This window comes from Polypterus senegalus, chromosome 17 (genome assembly GCF_016835505.1).
Source record: "Polypterus senegalus isolate Bchr_013 chromosome 17, ASM1683550v1, whole genome shotgun sequence".
NCBI lineage: Eukaryota > Metazoa > Chordata > Cladistia > Polypteriformes > Polypteridae > Polypterus > Polypterus senegalus.
Window position 1 is genome coordinate 4,621,654 of NC_053170.1, and position 19,821 is coordinate 4,641,474.

Sequence of the window (19,821 nt, forward strand, 5' to 3'; positions counted from 1 at the left end):
GTAACGGTGATGGAAAAAGTGATGAGACTGTTGATCCCTTGATACCAACAATGAACATAATTTAGGAGATTACAGCTTTACCCTTGAGGGGAAAAAAAAAAAAAAAAACAGCCTCTGTGCTCTAAACCACCCAGAGCTGCAGTGCTGGTCTGTGGGAGGGAGGCCATTGTGGATCATCACAATCTGTACAATGACCCAGTCGTTTTAGTGTGTAGCACGTACACTCAGTGCAACCTCTGTTTGATGCTGGTCGGATCTGTGCTGGTATCCAGAAGGTTTCTGGTTCGAATCCCCGTCACTGCAAAAAGAGATCCTACTATGCTGGGCCCTTGACCTTCAATTGCTCTGTACAATGGCTGACCCTGCGCTCTGACCCAAGGAGTATGCGAAAACGAACCAATTCCTAATACAAGAAATTGCATAAAGTGAAATAATGAACAAAACAAAAAAAAACACAAAAGTACAAGGTGGAGGGCCTTTTGTTTGTGTATCTGTGTATGATGCGGTTCATTTATAATATAATACATTTTTGTAGAGCCCAAAATCACACAAGGAGTGCCTCAATGGGCTTTAACAGGCCTTGCCTCTCTAAGACGACAAGGAAAAAACTCCCAAAAAAACCCTTGCAGGGAAAAAATGGAAGAAACCTTAGGAAAGGCAGTTCAGAGAGAGACCCCTTTCCAGGTAGGTTGGGCGTGCAGTGGGTGTCAAAAAGAAAAAGGGGGTCAATACAATACACACAACAAATCCCCAGTACAGTATCAAAATAAAAAAATAAAATTATTGTTATTAATGTTGCAAGGTTTTTGGTTCTAGCTTTCACGAATATTTCCTACCTATGAGGGATTCTTAAGAATAAATGTAAACAGTATGTCATTGTTGAAATCTGACAAGTTTTTAAAGTTACCGAAATTATTTTGCTCCATATCGGTTGCCATTTTTGTTTTAGTATAGGACGTAGACTTTATGTGAGTTCCATGGTTAAGACGCATCACTCAGTTTTGTCTCAGAGGTCACATTATATGAATTGATAGATATGATGGATTAAACTTTTCACGGACGACTGCTCCTCCGAGATGGCGGATATCGTGACCTTTTTGCTATTGAATTATTTATTTATTTATTTTTTTTGGTTTCAGATCTGATATACAATTTTATATGACTGCTGTCACCGTCCTGCTTCACTGACAGACTGAGGAGACCCCACACTATGCGACTCTTCAGTTCCACCCTAGGGGGGTAAACGTTAACATTATACAAAGTTATTGTCTGTTATACCTTCATTGTTATCACTCTTTAATTTAATATCGTTTTTATCAGTATGCTGCTGCTGGAGTATGGGAATTTCCACTTGGGATTAATAAAGTATCTACCATGATACCTTGAGATACGAGTTTAATTCGTTCTGTGACCGAGCTCTTAAGTCAAAATGCTCTTATCTCAAATCATTTTTCCCCATTGAATGAATTGAAATGCCATTAATCCGTTCCGGACCCCCAAAAAACACTGCAATTTTTTTGTTACATATTTTTAAATAAGAAAAATGTACTTATAAATAACGAATATTGTATAAAAACACAATACAATAGAATGTACTGCAATAAACTGGTTTTATTAAGTACAGTATGATGTACAGCATTTACCTTGGAGATCAGACGAGTTGAAGATGCTGACAGAGGTGGTGGCGAACGGCTGAACTGAATAGCTGAATGTTATTCACTGATTTTTGCCCTTTTCGCCGCACCTTCCTCACTTTCATCTGTAGGGGTTTTCGATAAAAACCTATCCAATGAGGACTGTTTCATCCTCTCTTTCAGAATGTTTCGAAAATGCGTTAGGCAAGTGTCATTAAATACAGCTCCTGTGCGATCAGTTGTAACTTTTTTAGGATGTTTATTTTCAATAAAGTCAAGCGTTTGGCAAGTGTCATTAAATAGCGCCGCTGCACTATCTGTTGAAATTTTTTTCAGGGTTATCTTTTAAATAAACTCAAGCGTTAGGCAAGTGTCATTAAATACAACTCCTGCGCGATAAGTTGTAACTTTTTTAGGATGTTTCTTTTTAATAAAGTCAAGCGTTTGGCAAGTGTCATTAAATAGCGCCGCTGCACTCTCTGTTACAAATTTTTCAAGGTGCTTCTTTTCTTAAAAGTTCGAAACTTTTTCCCAAATTGCAAACACTTCCTTTATCTCACTTTAACCTCCTCCACGATACCGATCTCCTGCAGAACCTCCGTATGTTGCCGCGTCTGTAGTTCCATCAACTCCTCCGTCGTCAGTTCCTCTGAATGTGCCGACAAGCTCTTTGATGGCTCATATTTCGAATTTTGGCTCGTAACTCAAGGCAAAAAAAAATCGACCTAGTGACGGCTCGGATCTCAAAAAAAACTCGTACATTGGGTCACTCGTATCTCAAGGTACTACTGTATCTATATGTATTTATACATATGCCTGATGATTCTCAGTTCATGCTTTGACTTCAACAAAAGTATTATTGCTCATAATTTTTTTTCTGGTTTTGACCTTAGCTTTGTTATAATGTCTATTCTTCTGGCCCTACTCATTCTAAAATTTCTAGCAATCCAACATGACATTGTCTAGCTAAGAGGTGCATATCAAAATTAAAGTATTCTGTTTAGTAAGATTTCAGTGCTCAGCCAACACTGGAGCACTAATGGAGCCCTCAGATTACCACAGACTATCCAGCATGCTGGGTTCAAATTCCATATTTGGTTGTTCTCTTTGTGCGGTTTGTCCACATGGATTTTTCTCCCACATCCTTAAAGATGTGCCGATTAGTTTAAGTGGCCTTTCCAAATTGGCACCGTGTGAATGGGAGTGTGGCATGTCTTGAGGGAATTCCATAATAAAAACAGAGTCAATCAAAGGGTGCCAACACAGTGTCAATATAAAGAGCTCTGAAGGTCGACATAACTTCCATAAGTTACAGTTTAATCAAAAGAGGACTGGAATACAAAATGATTCTGTAATGGAGCTGCCTTATAAGTGTTTCCTACATTGACTCCATACTTGAAACGAGTGATGCACAACTTGATTTCTAGTAAATGTATAATAATAACTGACAACCTAACACATATAAATAGGATTTGGTACAAGTTTTCTTTCCAGAGCCCACCAAGAAATTGCACTCTCAGTTCCTTTTAATTCCTTCAATGGTCTCACAGGGGAAACGGCACTACAATGGGCTGGCACTGCATCTCAGGTTAGTTCCTGCCATGTACTCATTGCTGCTGCGACAGGCTTCAGGCCAACGTGACCCAGAATTACATTAAGCTTGGACAAAAATTTGACCTTAGTATTTCTAAATGCTCCCTGTGAGCAAAATAAATGCAGTTACGGCATAACAACCATCTTTACCTTTGCAGTAGAACTGGCACTAGTAAAGAGCCTCGTACTCCTCCTTGGCGGTGCATTTGGTGGAGCAGCAATTGTTGGACTCAGCACTTGAGGTGATGCACTGGATTGGAAGGGAAACAAATCTTAAATTTGTTTCCAAAATACAGTTTACATAAAAAAAAAAAATGAGAAAACCAATGGCCCTACATTAGTTACGCAAGCAATGTACATACAACAGAAGACGACAACAACTGTCCATTTTTTTTTCCATGTGCTTTCTTTTAAACAAAAATGAAAGTACGATTGAAATACAAACCCCAAGATTTACCTGGTTTGTGGAGCCATGCTCTGCGTTTGCGTTAAAGGAATCGGAGTAATATCCCGACTGTTCCCACTCTGCGTGAACACTGATTTGGTACCAGCTTGGCTAATTCTGGATACGGACTGTTACAAAAGAAAAAAAAACAATTGCAATTGTGTTTAAAGAGCAGTTGGGACAGCAATGACATTTAAAACAAATCTGCCATTAAGAGCAGCCAATTGCAGGACATGTTTCGAAACTGTAAAATTGAAACACAGCACATGTAGATATTTAAGAGGTGGTACAGTCTTACGTCTGGCAGTCCTGTAAACTTTTAAGTACCTTCTTGGGAGGAACTCCGGAAGATGGTGGGTCCATCACAGAAGATGTATTGGTGAAGTTCTGAAGGTATGACCCATCTCCCGGACTTGGTTCTAGTGGTAAAATCCCAAAACTGAAACAACAGGAACAACAGGTTAGGTTAACTGAAGGCCCAAAATTGTCAAAAATAGGAGACGGCAATAAAACTGTATTAAACAGAGCTTGATCAGAAAACTCATTTTTTCCTTAATGCTTATACACATTTATGGATTAATATTACCTTACTAACACATTTGTACTCTGCCTGATTATATTTTGGGGATATTCTCTAGAATACATGAATAAATGTGTAACGGTCGCTACTGTCTATTCTGGTAGTCTAGTTGCCTAGTGTTACAGATGCAAAGGAAAATGGGACATACAGAACTACAACAGCATTTTGGGGCATTCTGTCATGGTCCAGATAATGAAGAGTCTAAAATGGCAAAAACGGTCAGACTAGGATCACCAACATTTTTTTCTATAGTATGTTTTCATGGGCGGCACGGTGGCGCAGTGGTAGCGCTGCTGCCTCGCAGTTAGGAGACCCGGGTTCGCTTCCCGGGCCCTGTGTGGAGTTTGCATGTTCTCCCTGTGTCTGCGTGGGTTTCCTCCGGGCACTCTGGTTTCCTCCCACAGTCCAAAGACATGCAGGTTAGTTGGATTGGCGATTCTAAATTGGCCCTAGTGTGTCCTGCGGTGGGTTGGCACCCTGCCTGGGATTGGTTCCTGCCTTGTGCCCTTTGTTGGCTGGGATTGGCTCCAGCAGACCCCCCGTGACCTTGTATTCGGTTCAGCGGGCTGAAAAAATGGATGTTTTCATACAAAATATGTAGCACAAAGTACTTTACAATATCAAGATCAAGTCCCCAACAATGAGGATCCCATGACAAGCCACATAGCATAATGTGCCTCATTTGGGACTCAAAGTCAAAGTAACGGTACCCAAGGATTTTCCGGAGAGAGACAGTACCAAATGAGTCCAGTCTTCATCTCAGGTCACTGGATAGCGTCCATGTCTCACAACCATATAGCAAGACAGGAAGCACCAGGACTCTAAAGACTTGGACCTTCATCCTTTTGCAAAGATATCGGGATATAAAAATAAGATTAGGCAAAAGTAAAGTAAGGTCTGATGGCCTAAAGGCAGTCACAAATGCCCAACTGCACTCAAATACCATCCAGCAATCCCCACTACTCCACAGTGTCATTTGTCTTGGCTTCTACTCCACTTGGGTAGATAAATTGTCATTATTAGTTTAGAATATAGGCAATATAACAAACAATTAAGAAAAAGACAATAATAATAATAATTCTTTGCATTTATATAGCGCTTTTCTCACTACTCAAAACGCTCAGCAATTGCAGGTTAAGGGCCTTGCTCAAGGGCCCAACAGAGCAGAGTCCCTTTTGGCATTTACGGGATTTGAACCGGCAACCTTCCGATTTCCAGTGCAGATCCCTAACCCTCAGAGCCACCACTCGGCCAAGACAGGAGAATTAAGAACTTAAAACTGTGTCAAAAATCTGAATGTTTCTAAATTTCCCTGAATGTAAATCTCACACCACTGCTCTTTCCTAAATGCAGAAAACGAACAAACGTCCAGCTCATTAAAAACACAGATCAACTGGAAGGAAATGGACTCATGGATTCCGAAACTGCAGCCTCAGTGGTGCCCCAGACTGGGATTTAAACCCCAAGCAATTCTCCTTCTCGAAATTCTTTTTGTGACCAAACTGCCATGAAATGCCCACTTAATTGGGACATCTGAACATTCACCAGGATGTAAACAGTTTTGTAGCAAAATTACAAAATGATTGCAATCAAGGTGAAGGACAAGACAGACATTAGCCCTCTAAGCTCTGTTCAACTGTCAAAGCTGGAAATGTGGAAGTCACTAAGCCTTGTACTGCAGTAGCCCACAGTAACAGTGAGTGGTGTTGATCGTGCAGGTCAAGCAGTGACATTCTACTCGTTCGTATGCAAATAACAGAAAAAAATAAAAATGCACAAAGAACCCGGCTTCTACTGTCCTGATTACATCATCAAGGCTGCGCATTGGTGACCCTTTTAAAATACATCACACGAAGGACGTGCAGTAAATCTGCAATCAGTACAACAGAGGACACTAGTCAGACCTTTCCTACTGTATTTATGTTGACATTTTTATACTTCCATGTCTCTGTTACACATGGGTATGACGTTAATCCTCATCCAGCCCTGCAAGTAGGCCCTCCAACCTGCAGGGAAAAACCTGGGGGTTGGTGGCAGAACTGGCACTCCAGCCACCATAACAAAAACCTCCCACTGTTCCATTCCATTCCTTTATTTATTGACTTATTTTCCTACAGCGTAAAGTCACAAGTAGAGTGCAGAGCTTCCCATGTACATATACAAAGTACAGCGATGGCAAAAGTGCATTTTGATCCGATGTAGAACCTTCGTCACGATTTGAGTTGTAGCGCGTCTTTATGTGAAAACAGCAGAGCCAAATGGGTGGTTTGGGAGGCAGTTGGGATCGTGAACGCAACTGAGAGAATAAAACTGAATTAAAAAAAAAAACAAAACAAAGCTAACCTTTACAAGTATCATAGATTACACCGGCTGTTACAGACTGGAATCAAATGTATGTTTTTATTCTAAAATAGTAAGAATATGAGCAGCTCACTTCTCAAAACGGACTCGTCCGGGATCGAACCTGTGGAGCTTTGATTACCAGTAAACAGTTGATACCGTCGTAGCAAATGCGTGTCAATATCGCACCCTAATGTGGCTTCTTTTTCTGCAGTTATATTCTTGAATAGAAGCGCACTTGTTCTGTTGTATTTGTACCTTTTGTGAAAGTGTTTCTTTGATATTTGGACTTCAGGTTTCACACATTATACACTACATGCCTACATTTTGTCAATTATTACTAAAACATGAAAAACGTTTCTGTTTTAACGATGTGTTTACATAGATCGTTGTAGACACAGAACACACACGAAATGCATGTGTTCCAAAGAACGATATAGTATTTATAAAAGATGTCATTTTGCTTGACTTCTCACTCTATACAACTCTAAGCAACTGACATGCAGGTAAGCAGACTTGAGCTGAGAAAACTGTGCGGGGTGGGGGATTTGATAGCAGGCTGCTTGCTGCTTATCAACACATTTAAAGGACAAAAGACGCTGACGGAGAGGTGCAAAGCGATTTAAGGTGGGACGGATCTACGAGTTTAATTGTAGGCTCTGGTAATTCTAGTGGTAATGAAACTTTTAACGTTTGGTGTTCTACTTACCTTGGAGTTAAAGGACTCATAGAAGCAGGCCCTCCCAATAAACTGCGCCCACTTTTTGGCTTGTTCTGCGCCTGTTTGGACATTAAAGCACTTCCAGTCCCAAGTGGCAAAGAGTCAGGAGAGATTACCGAGGAGTCGATATACGACAATGAGGAATCCGTGTTTAAAGCTGAATACTTTGAATTTGAAGATTCTAAATTCAGTCTATTTAATTCCTAAAGGGGAACAAAAAGACAAACAGAAAACACTCACTTTTGTGAAACTGTTACAATCTTTGATGAAAAAACCAAGAACTAACCAAAAGGGACTTGCACAGTACCATACTTCATGCACTGCTGCCAGTTAAATGAATAAGGCACCCGAAAATGAAAGAGTCAAACACTGAGCCCTGTAACATACTAAAGTGTCTTGTGGCGTTTCCATCAAAACTGCGTCCGTCTGTCTGTGAGAAGTGCTGAGGGAGGTGTAAGACGGACAGAAGTTTGGCTGGCAGCTACTAAAATTCTGCAGAGACGTCAGTTTAAATATTTGATCTGGGTCAGGCTTCTCACCTGCAACAACAAATGGAAAATGAAAAGAATAAATAAGGTAACAGTTTAGTTTGTGCATCACGAGCAGCAGTTGTAAGATAAAAGACACTAAGACCAAGGACAAGTGAGGTAGTAGTCAAGTAAGCCACAATTAATTTAGCTTAATAAAAGTACAAGTGTGTGTGTGTGTTCGTCTAGTTGCTATGTCACTATCATTCCAACCGATGGTGCATCAAAATCATTAACACTGATATTACGAATCCCATATCAAATGGCATATAACAGACACGTGCACTGCATGGTTCACTGCAAATGGTAATGCTGATGTCTACGTTGCTTACTTAAATTTCAATCCGTCTTAGACGGGCAGCACAGCTAGTGCATTATAAATGGATTATTCAATACGGAAAATCGGGAATTGGTGAACAAATGAGTTAAGCAGTAGATGGGAAGTCCTAAAGACATTCTGCTATCTGAAAGTGGGATGCTTTCCAAAATACTGTAGAGAAAATAGAGTAGAAGATTTGAATAAAAAGATCTGCACTTTACGGTGGTAAAAATGGCAAAATATTACATGGCTTGGTGTGATGCTTTTAAAACACAAAGTAATGAACTGTATGGGGATCTTAATGGAACAACCAACCCCCCCAAATCCTCCTGCTTAGCTATTTGCATTGCCCGAGTAGATATGCATATTTGGTGGCACTAAAATGACGCCAGTGTACGTGAGTGTGCTTGTATTCACCTTGCGATGAGGTGATGCCTCGTCTAGGGATTGTTTCTGCCTCATGCCCAAATCACTGGACTGATGGATTTAATCATTAAACATCCTTTTCAGAAATACTGAGGTGAGGCGTCATCGGAATTTAATGGCTGTTCCAGGCAATTCACAACACAACACAGCGAAGCCGAACCTGTTCTCACTGTGATGATACCTCGCACTGCCACCTGGTGGATTCCTCCAGATTTACATAAAGTACAAGCACAAGTGTAAACAGTACAACGCTTGCGTAGCAGGAGCGTCCGCTGCAGCATGTGTTGCGTCGCGTGAAGTATAACCCCAGCTTAAGGATCTGTGCAGGTATCGGGAGGGTCGCCAGTTCAAACATTGTTACTACCAGAAGGGTTCCTATTCCATTGGGCCCTTGAACAAGGCCCTTAAGCAGAAACACTTGTTCCAGGGGTGCTGTACAATGGCTGACACAGCACTATGACCCCCAAAGTTCATGTGAAAAGACAATTTCCCCATCGGGGATTAATAAAGTACATCAAATCAATATTTATGTTGCATGTTAAGTATACTTATTTATTTAAGGGTTTACTAGGTGGCTCTGCCCCCTGCTCGCTTCGCTCACCAACCACTGGGGCAGGCGGCACTACACGCTAGCCACTTCACAGATCTGCCGCTCGCGTATGGGGAAGCGGATGTACAATTTGAACAGATTGTTATTTTCATGGGAATTGTCACATATGGATAATAGAAGTAACTATTTTACATTACAGCGAGTAATTAACCAGAGTAAAAAAATAGTAAAACAATCAACTGAAAGAAAATTATGTTTCATGTTGCATTATAGGTATTCGTTGCGTTATACTTTTTCGTTCTGTTTGGCTTTGAAATAACACGTAAATACTTTTTAAACGTAGACCTTTACTGTTTTTACTGAAGTTTTAGAATATTTTGAATTAACTTTTCGTTAATATCGCACTGAATTTTGATTCCGTGTTTGGACTTACATCGTGACAATGCAATGTATAAAATGTCCGTGAGTGAGTTTCGTTTCTTTCTCTGTAATACATAAACCGACTTTTTCAAATGTTTGTCCCTGTGATTTGTTAATTGTCTTTGCAAAAGCTATTCTAACGGAAAACTGTAAACGTTTTAATACGAATGGCATATCAAGATCTTTGTTGTCTAATGTTATACCCTGGAGATGTACTACATTACCTTTCTTGGATACATCCTTCTTTCTACAGTAATTCGGCCGGTAGAAGACCAGACTGTGTTAATGATTGTCAATATTCTTCGTGATATTGTAAGCTGACGTTTTCATCTTCCGCACCATCACCACCAACTGTTTCAGCAGAGTCTATTAATACGCATTTAACCAATTTGACGTGTAACCGATCAACAGTTTTCGTGTTAATTCGTTTGACTTCATCGTTTCTCAGTGCTAGGATTTCCCGTGTACTCATCTCTTCTGTTGATAACACTTTGGGATGAGATTCTTCAATAAGATTTGAACAGAAGTCTTCTTTAATTGGGAACTTAAAAGTGAGGAAAACGTTAAAATTTATAAGAGCTGAGAGCGCACGAATGAGAGGCGAGAGGACCGTGGGCCGTTAACCAGAAAAGGTTGAAAGGAGGACGGGACCCCCTCTACCAACTGGAAAAAATCTCTTGGCAATAGTCTCGCCTCAAGATTTTCTTTTATTATAGAGAGATTATTGCCAGCAGTTTTGAGGAGAGATAAAAAATAAATAAATAAATAAAGTTAAAAAAAACCCTCATTGTTCTGTAAATAGGACGGTGGCACGATGGCAGAGTGGTAGCATGTTCCCCATTGCATGCTCCGTTTTCCTATCATTGTCAAAAAACATGCAGGCTAGACGAATTGGTGATGTAAATTGGCCTGTGTGTCTATGTTTTGGTGTGTGTTTGTGTTTGCCCTGCCCTACTGGACTGGCGCCCTGTCCAGGGTTTGTTCCTGCTTTGCATTCTATGCCAGCCGGGATAGGCTCCAGTACCCCTTGCAACCTTGGTGTGGATTACAAAATGCCATAACATGAGCACATGACTAGCCTGACTTGACATGCTTGATGCAGAAAGCTCATAATACACAAATACCCAAAAAGCCTTGAAGACTTTTCATTTCAAAATTTACATTTATTAAGTGACAAAATTTGCATTATGTGGAAAACAAAAGACAATGGGGATAATGAGAGAGGCATTCTTAAAAGTGAAATATTCAGACATGTCACCCTACAAAACAGCATCTGTTACTGACGCAAAGAAAAAAAAAGGAGCTGGCAACGTACCGATTTCACACAGGGACTCAAACGGAGACCACAGGAAAGGATTTAAATTCAGGCCCTTTAGGTAACATTCAGATCCTTTAGCTAACCGATCAGTTTTACTAAATCAAAGAAGAGGAGAGGGGATTAAAAAAAAAAACAAAAAACACTTAGATTCAACCGTGTGATTGTCAAATCATTCACCATTCAAGTAATATAAAGTCCATTCATAAAATACCAAAACTGCTTACCAGTAAATTTGCCCCAGCAGAGAAAGAGTAAAGCACGCAGTTTCTCCAAACTCTGTCACAATATCATCTTGACTCTTCTGTTTATTCAAAACTCCTCCGGTTAAAATCTGCTCTCCTTCTGCAAGCCTAAGAACGGTTGGGAAGGGGACAGCATGGATTAGAACAGCAGCGACACGCGGCCGGTTAAAGACGGCAGGCGCACACGACAGGGAGATTAACTGGGCGCTCACTACACAATACACAAGAGCCCAGCAAGGAGATGAGACCACCAAGTCAAGAAGAGAATCAGGAGCAGGGAATTGTGTACTAAGCCACTTGGCAGTCCATTATGTCCGAGTCCTTGATCTTTCCCTACATAAAGATGATAACTAAGCAGTAAAATATTTTATTATGGGGAATGAAATGGCAGAAGCAAATGTGGTCCAGTAAGTCTAGATCTTGTCTTCCTCCCTAATTCTGCTGCTTTTGGGGCACAAATGTGCTGAAAACACAAATGCAAAACTATTCTCTATGTAGAGAAATTACTGTTGTTGTTTTGATCAAAGTCATTTGCTTTTAGCATTTAAAAAATCTGATAAATGTGCCACGTTTAATTTGGAATAAGTGATTTGTTTTTGAGTTACTGAATGCAGAGTCTCACATCCTGACAGACGGACATCACTCCATTCTGGTCATACGGTGCTCAGGGATACTTTAAAGTCAAAATCCATTCAACACTTAAAAGTTAAAAATTTCACATGTTTACAAATATTTTATACACAATTATGAGGAGGGAATCAAATTTCTGGAATTGGTCAACAGCATAGGAGATGGACGTAGTTCTTAGAGATGGCGCGAAGTATTGTATGCCTACAGTCTGGTTAATCGGTCACCCAAGTGGCATTGGGCTGAATTGATTGAGTGCATTTACTGCCATTTATTTTGTAATTGTGTATTTGACTTGGGCAATTTCTCCCCAAGGTGCTGTAATATTGTGTGGAACGTGTAGATAATGTCACACACATAATCTGCACACACAAATACAAAATTGAAATAACATATAAAACACACACACACACCCCCCCATACACATTGTACATGGACACACACTTGAAAGAGTATGCAGCCCCCAAAACTACAGTATTTAGACAGCAACACAGTTCTCATAATTCTGCTTCTGTACGTCACCACAATGGAAGCGAAATGAAGATGTCATTTAAGTGAAGGCTTTCAGCTTTAATTCAAAGGGTTTAACAAAACCAAAGTTTATTTATTTACATATATACTCAGCAAAAAAAGAAACGTCCCTTTTTCAGGACTGTGCATTTCAACAATAATGTTTTAAAAATCCAAATAACTTTACAGATCTTCATTGTAAAGGGTTTAAACAATGTTTTCCATGCATGTTCAATTAACCATAATCGATTAATTAACATGCACCTGTGGAATGGTCGTTAAGACCCTAACAGCTTACAGAAAGTAGGCATTTAAGGTCACAGTTCTAAAAACGCAGGACACTAAAGAGACTTGTCTACCGACTGTGTAAAACACCCAAAGAAAGATGCCCAGGGTCCCTGCTCATCTGCGTGAACGTGCATTAGACCTGCTGCAGGGAGGCATGAGGACTGCTGAATAAATTGCCATGTCCGCACTGTGAGACGCCTAAGACAGCGAGCGCTACAGGGAGACAGGAAGGACAGCTGATCATCCTCGCAGTAGAAGACCACGTGTAACAACACCTGCACAGGATCGGTACATCCGAATATCACACCTGCGTGACAGGTACAGGATGGCCACAACAACTGCCCGAGTCACACCAGGAACACACAATCCCTCCATCAGTGCTCAGACTGTCCGCAATAGGCAGAGAGAGGCTGGACTGAGGGCTTGTAGGCCTGTTGTAAGGCAGGTCCTTACCAGACATCACCAGCAACAACGCCGCCTATGGGCACAAACCCACCTTCGCTGGACCAGACAGGAGTGGCAAAAAGTGCTCTTCACTGATGAGTCACGGTTTTGTCTCACCAGGGATGATGGACGGATTCGTGTTTATCGTCGAAGGAATGAGCGTTACACCGAGGCCTGTACCCTGGAGCGGGATCGATTTGGATCGATGGCTAGGGCCATTCCCCCCAGAAATGTCCAGGAACTTGCAGGTGCCTTGGTGGAAGAGTGGGGTAACATCTCACAGCAAGAACTGACAAATCTGGTCCAGTCCATGAGGAGGAGATGCACTGCAGTACTTCAAGCAGCTGGTGGCCACACCAGAGACTGACTGGTACTTTGATTTTGAGCCTCCCTTCATTCAGGGACACATTGTGAAACATTTTTAGTTGATGTCTTATGGTGTTGACTCTTTTAGTGTTCATACAAATATTTACACATTAAGTTTACTGAAAGTAAAAACAGTTGAAAGTCAGAGGACGTTTCTTTTTTTGCTGAGTATATATATATATATATATATATATATGGCGACGCCCGCTGTAGCGTACGGCAGTGTAAGAATAGGAATGTAAGACGGTGAGAAAGGAATTCAGAAATCAAGAAGAAAGAAGCAGTTGTGAATCGGTGTTTTGCTGGAGACGACAGATAAGGAGTCGAAAGATCTAACCCTAGAAAAAGTACAACGTACAACTGACCATGGCTGAAGACTAGCTGTTGTAGATTAACGCAAATCTTTGCAAATGTAATGCAAGGTGGGATGTTGGGATCGTGTTTGAAGGAAGTAAATGACAATGGTAGCACGGAGAATCTCGGAAAGAGCTTGAATTTCAGCTTCACCACCATAAACTCCAGATGTTGCCATGCATTGATGGTACTCGTGACTTGTTGTGATAACTCGACTTGCGTTGGAAGGAACAACAGCAAGAACATCTCCAAATCTGTCCCAATGGGATGCAACAAAATCTACTGCCCTATGTCGTAGTGAGAGTGCATTGCCTTTGTCAACCGTATGTGTCAAGAAATAACCCACTGATAGGAACAGGCAGTTGTCAGATCCCAGAATAGAGATGACGTTGTACAAAAACCCATCGACAGAGAAGATGCTGTCGTTCATTTTATAACAAAGGCTTAGGAAACAACCGTTGCAGTATAGCGAAAATAGCAAGGAGCGAAACCAATGCCAATGGTCGAGAGAGTACCTTCCTGTAGCAGGTTATGGAAAAGACTCCCAGGCGCACACATGGCCGTAATGAAAGTTCACGCGGTCAGGCTAGATATAGGGCGGTGATGTGACATCAATAGGGCCATGAGAGAGGAGCAGGGGAACTCGCTAGTCTGAATGAGGAATAGGAATCGAGAAAAGCGGCATGGGGGTGTATGGGAGGTTGCAGGCAGTGTGGAGAAGGGTTTGGAAGAGGAGGAATAGGAATCGAGAAATGCCATGTGTGGGGGGACCGGGTTTGAAGAGGAAGCAGGACGAACCAGAAAAGAAATATATATATTTTATATGACCCACTCAGCAATGACAGCCATTTGTACACAGTGTCCCCCATTTTGAGAGACTCCAAAGTAATTGGACAATCGACTGACAAGCTGTTCCATGGTCAGGTGTGGGCAGTTCCTTCATCGTCTCATTAACAACTAAGCAGGAGTCGGGTCTGGTGTTGATTCCAAGTGTGACATTTGTGTTTAGACGCTAATGCTGTGAGCTCTCAATATGAGCTAAAATGCAAGTAAAGCAGGCCATCATTAGGCTGAGAAAAGAAAGCAAACCTATCAACAGAAACATTAGGAGTAGCCAAAGCAGCAATTTGGTAAATTTAAACTTTAGTTATTCAACAATATGGACTTTTCACCATACTGCCCACTCCTACACACCCCCGAATAGGTTAGATGTAAACAGAGACAATAAAATCTCAGGGTCACTGACCGACTGTTCCCCACAAACACACTGCCTTTTAATAGGGGACAGAGGCCATCTGCTGAACAGACTTTTGCCTTTTATTACCTTTTTCTTTACCATGCGACGTGGGCTTACAACACAAGTGAAATGAACACAAAATTTCTCTCCAACACTAAAACGAAACTTTGGCGCAACCTCTTACCTGTTCAGGTCCACACAGCACTTTGCTAAGAGGTATTTACACTGTGGTGTGGTGCAACTGTGGCCTTTCAGCAAACGGTACGCTTTGTACGCCTTTCCAGAACGATAGTAACAAGTTGCCAACAGGAAAAGAGCTTCTTCTGAGTGCACTGAAATTTAAAAATTCAAATCCCACATTAGCAAGAACTAATTGGATAATAGTTTAACAAGACACAGATATACACTCTCTCTCAAAGGAATACTCCACCTAAAATAATCACTTTATATATATTCACACACACACATATATAGGTGTGACCCGTCATTTGCGCGATAGACATATGCGTGCCGACAAAATAGAGCCGATTAAAACGCGCTGTCAAAATCGCGAAAGTTTCATTAAATATGAATTACTAGTTTAAAGCATATATAATAATGTTTATTTTAGAAGTCAATATTATGAGACGCGGCATGCCATCAGCACGGCACGCAGATAGTCCTTAAGATCACGCCCTGCATATGTAGGAAGAATTGCAGCAACGGTGTCCCACTCTCTTGGCCTCTCTCGCGATTGTGTCGGCACGCATTTGTCGAAAACCAGTTACTGGGTTTGTCGGCGCTCATTTGTCGGTCGCGGTTTTGTCGGGCTGCATACAGTACAGGCCAAAAGTTTGGACCCACCTCCTCATTCAATGTGTTTTCTTTATCTTCATGACCATTTACATTGGTAGATTCTCACTGAAGGCATCAAAACTATGAATGAACACATGTGGAGTTCTGTACTTGACAAAAAAACGGTGAAATAACTGAAAACATGTTTTATATTCTAGTTTCTTCAGAATAGCCACCCTTTGCTCCGATTACTGCTTTGCACACTCTTGGCATTCTCTCGATGAGCTTCAACAGGTAGTCACCTGAAATGGTTTTCACTTCACAGGTGTGCCTTATCAGGGTTATTTAGTGGAATTTCTTGCTTTATCAATGGGGTTGTGTTGTGCAGAAGTCAGGTTAGTTGGACGATCATTTATTTTTCAACAGGACAATGACCCCAAACACACCTCCAGGCTGTCTAAGGGCTATTTGACCAAGAAGGAGAGTGATGGAGTGCTGGAAATGGTCATGAAAATCAAGAAAACACATTGAATGAGGAGGTGGGTCCAAACTTTTGGCCTGTACTGTATGTCTATAGCGCTATTGTCGGTGAACCATATATAGGTGGATCTCAATAAATTAGCATTATCACCGTAAAGTGAATTTACTTCAGTAATTCAATTCAAAAAGTGAAACTCATATTATATAGATTCATTACACACAGTGATAGATTTCAAGCGTTTATTTCTTTTCATTTTGCTGATCATGGCTTACAGCTAATGAAAAGCCAAAATTCAGTTTCTCAGAAAATTAGAATATTGTGAAAATATTGTAGACTCCTGGTGTCCCACTCCACTCGGCTAATTAACCCAAAGATGTCCTGAGCCTATGATGGTCTGTCAGTCTGGTTCAGTAGGCCACACAATCAGACTGCTGACTTGACAGTCGTCCAGAAGACAGTCATTGAGACCCTCCACCAGGAGGCTAAGCCACAAAGGGTCACTGCTGAAGAAGCTGGCTGTTCACAGAGTGCTGTATCCAAGCAAATTAATGGAAAGTTGAGCGATAGGAAAAAAAAATGGGGCAGAAAAAGGTGCACAAGCGACAGGGCTAACCGCAGCTTTTAGAGGATTGTGAAGAATTTGGGGAAGAGTCCCAAGGAGTGGACTGCAGCTGGAGTCAGCGCTTCAAGAGCCACCACACACAGAAGTGTGCAGGACATGGGCTACAACTGTCACAATCCTTGTGAACCAGAGATGTCGTCAGATGTGTCTTACCTGGGCTAAGGAGAAAACAGACTGGATTGTTGCCGAGTGGTCCAAAGTCCTCTTTTCAGATGAAAGTCAGTTCTGCATTTCATCTGGAAATCAAAGTCCCCGAGTCTGGAGGCTGAGTGGAAAGGCAGAGAATCCAAGTTGATTGAGGTCCAGTACGACGTTTCCACAGTCAGTGATGATTTGGGGAGCCATGTCATCTGCTGGTGTTGGTCCACTGTGTTTTATCAATCCAAAGCCAGTGCAGCCATCTACCAGGAAACTGAAGAGCATTTCATGCTTTACTCTGCTGACAAGCTTTATGGAGACGCCGATTTGATTTTCCAGCAGGACTTGGCACCTGCCCACAATGCCAAAATTACCAATACCTGGTTTAATTGACCATGGTATCACTGTGCTTGATTGGCCAGCAAACTCACCTGACCTAAACGCCACAGAGAATCTATGAAGAGGAAGATGAGAGACACCAGAGCCAACAATGCAGACGAGCTGAAGGCCGCAATCAAAGCATCCTGGGCTTCCAGAACACCTCAGCAGAGCCACAGGCTGACCACCTCCACGCCACTCTGCACTGATGCAGTCATTCATGCAAAAGGAGCCCCAGGTATTGAGTGCGTACATGGAAATACTTTTTAGTAGGCCACTATTTCTGTGTTAAAAATCTTTTTATTTTTATTTGTCTTATGTAATATTCTTATTGGGGTGGCACGGTGGCGCAGTGGTAGCGCTGCTGCCTCGCAGTTAGGAGACCCTTAGAGGTTCGCTTCCCGGGCCCTCCCTGCGTGGAGTTTGCATGTTCTCCCCGTGTCTGCATGGGTTTTCTCCGGGCGCTCCGGTTTCCTCCCACAATCCAAAGACATGCAGGTTAGGTGGATTGGCGATTCTAAATTGGCCCTGGTGTGTGCTTGGTGTGTGGGTGTGTTTGTGTGTGTCCTGCGGTGGGTTGGCACCCTGCCCAGGATTGGTTCCTGCCTTGTGCCCTGTGTTGGCTGGGATTGGCTCCGGCAGACCCCCGTGACCCTGTATTCGGATTCAGTGGGCTGGAAAATGGATGGATGGAATATTCTTAATTTCTGAGATACTGAATTTTGAGTTTTCATTACCTGTAGGCCATAATCAGCAAAATGAAAAGAAATAAACGCTTGAAATATATCACTCTGTGTGTAATGAATTTTGAATTGAATCAATGAAATAAATGAACTTTTTAACGATATTCTAATTTATTGAGATGCTCCTCTATACTGTATTGCTTACCCAATGTGATTTGTAGTGATGGCCGTGGGACGTGTGTTCAAACGGGATGGAGCTCCTGTATTGAAGACCTCCCTTCTCCCATAATTCAATGCTCAACAGAAACTCTTAAAGTTCGACCCCATCTGAACGCAGTTCTCATCTGTGCACTACCGCAATATTTTTGAATATTAAATTAATGAGGAAGGTTGGGTCAATGTGCCGACTTAAGGAGAGAATGGGGTTCATTAGTAACGACAGGGAGCGGTCAAAACAACAAAAAAAAAAATAAATAAAAAAATAGCCAACCAATCATGAAAAGGGGGAAAAAAAAATTCAGGACATGAATCCAAAATTTAAAGTTTAAACCTAGAAAAAAATATTTTGCTTGGGTTAAAAAAATAAATTAATAACATAACAGTAAGTCGTTCAGAGTAAACAAATAAGAGAATCTTAGCGTTGGATGCCCTGGAAACCTTTGAGCTGACTGCTATGCCGGCACTCTTGGATGACCTCATACATCGCACACCCCTGGGAGGGACTGATGGGATGGATCACCATGGCAACAAATGATGCTAACAAAACAAAAGGCGGTGCCCAGTAAACAAACTAAATGGAGTCATGATAAGTTACAAAACTTTAGTTTTTTGGTCCGTTCCAAATTTTCCAAAACCAACGTCAAATTCCTCGAGGACTAGAATCCCAGCCAAAAAAAAAAAAAAAACCACATTACTAGAACAGTTTATAATTCAGATGGTCACTCGCACTGAAGCATGTTCAATTTTTGGTCACAAAAGCTGTGTTTTTTTTTTCCAACGTTTTACAGAGAAAAGAAGAAGAAGAAAAAAAAGCAAAACATCCGTGTTTTGCACATTGTGAGCATAAATAATTTTGTCTTCATGCAGAACAGTGATAAAGTGTCCAATGTAACAGGAGTCCATGGTGTTCAGTATGTTGGTCAACAGTGAAAATATATCTAAAGTGTCCATGGAAAAGTATTGCATATTCCACATAAAATCATCTAGTCGTACGCTCACGACATCCCCGTGTTTAGACCGCTGTGCCGATACATAAATCATTCCTGGAAACGGTTCTTGTGAATTAAAATGGAACACACTCAGACAAGTCGGAGCATTTGAATTGCAGACCCACTCATTCACTGGTCAGGAGTCCTGTCTTCCATTCAAAAGCTCAACCCCATGTGAAGGGGGCTTCCTTCATTTTCCAAAGGTATTTCAGCTAATAATTCATGCATTTTGCACGTTTGCGAGTATACGACTGGACGAGTTAACATGTGGATTATGCGACACGAGTAACAGGAGTTTTTTTTTTTTTTTAACCCATGTATGCTTTTCATATTATTTGCCGTTGCGCGACACAGGTGACCATTTGGGTCTAATTATATCAAATTTTTTTTCTTGTTCTGCATTAAAAAGTTTCTCAGCCATCACTACAAACTATATGGGATAAGTAACTTTTTTAGTTTTAGAATTTTTGAATGGAGTATTCCTTTAATAAAATGTATTACACTATAACCTAACAAAGGAAACTTTAAATACAAGAAAATAAAAAAAGGCAGAGAACGGAAGTACTAATTCATTGGAGTCCGGTAACTGTCACATG

General features: G+C 41.2%; 1 protein-coding gene across 1 annotated transcript in view; it reads right to left on the reverse strand.

Moving 5' to 3' along the window:
- cdc27 (cell division cycle 27) overlaps nucleotides 1–19,821 on the reverse strand; it is an 88,887-nt gene that overhangs the window by 43,790 nt on the left and 25,276 nt on the right. Inside the window, exons 3-10 of the mRNA XM_039739776.1 lie at nucleotides 15,126–15,273; nucleotides 11,098–11,223; nucleotides 10,871–10,968; nucleotides 7,701–7,852; nucleotides 7,302–7,516; nucleotides 4,000–4,111; nucleotides 3,685–3,800; nucleotides 3,378–3,477 (exon numbers count right to left, since the gene is read on the reverse strand). Coding sequence (XP_039595710.1) covers nucleotides 3,378–3,477; nucleotides 3,685–3,800; nucleotides 4,000–4,111; nucleotides 7,302–7,516; nucleotides 7,701–7,852; nucleotides 10,871–10,968; nucleotides 11,098–11,223; nucleotides 15,126–15,273 — 1,067 coding nt within the window. The remainder of the gene's footprint in view (nucleotides 1–3,377; nucleotides 3,478–3,684; nucleotides 3,801–3,999; nucleotides 4,112–7,301; nucleotides 7,517–7,700; nucleotides 7,853–10,870; nucleotides 10,969–11,097; nucleotides 11,224–15,125; nucleotides 15,274–19,821) is intronic.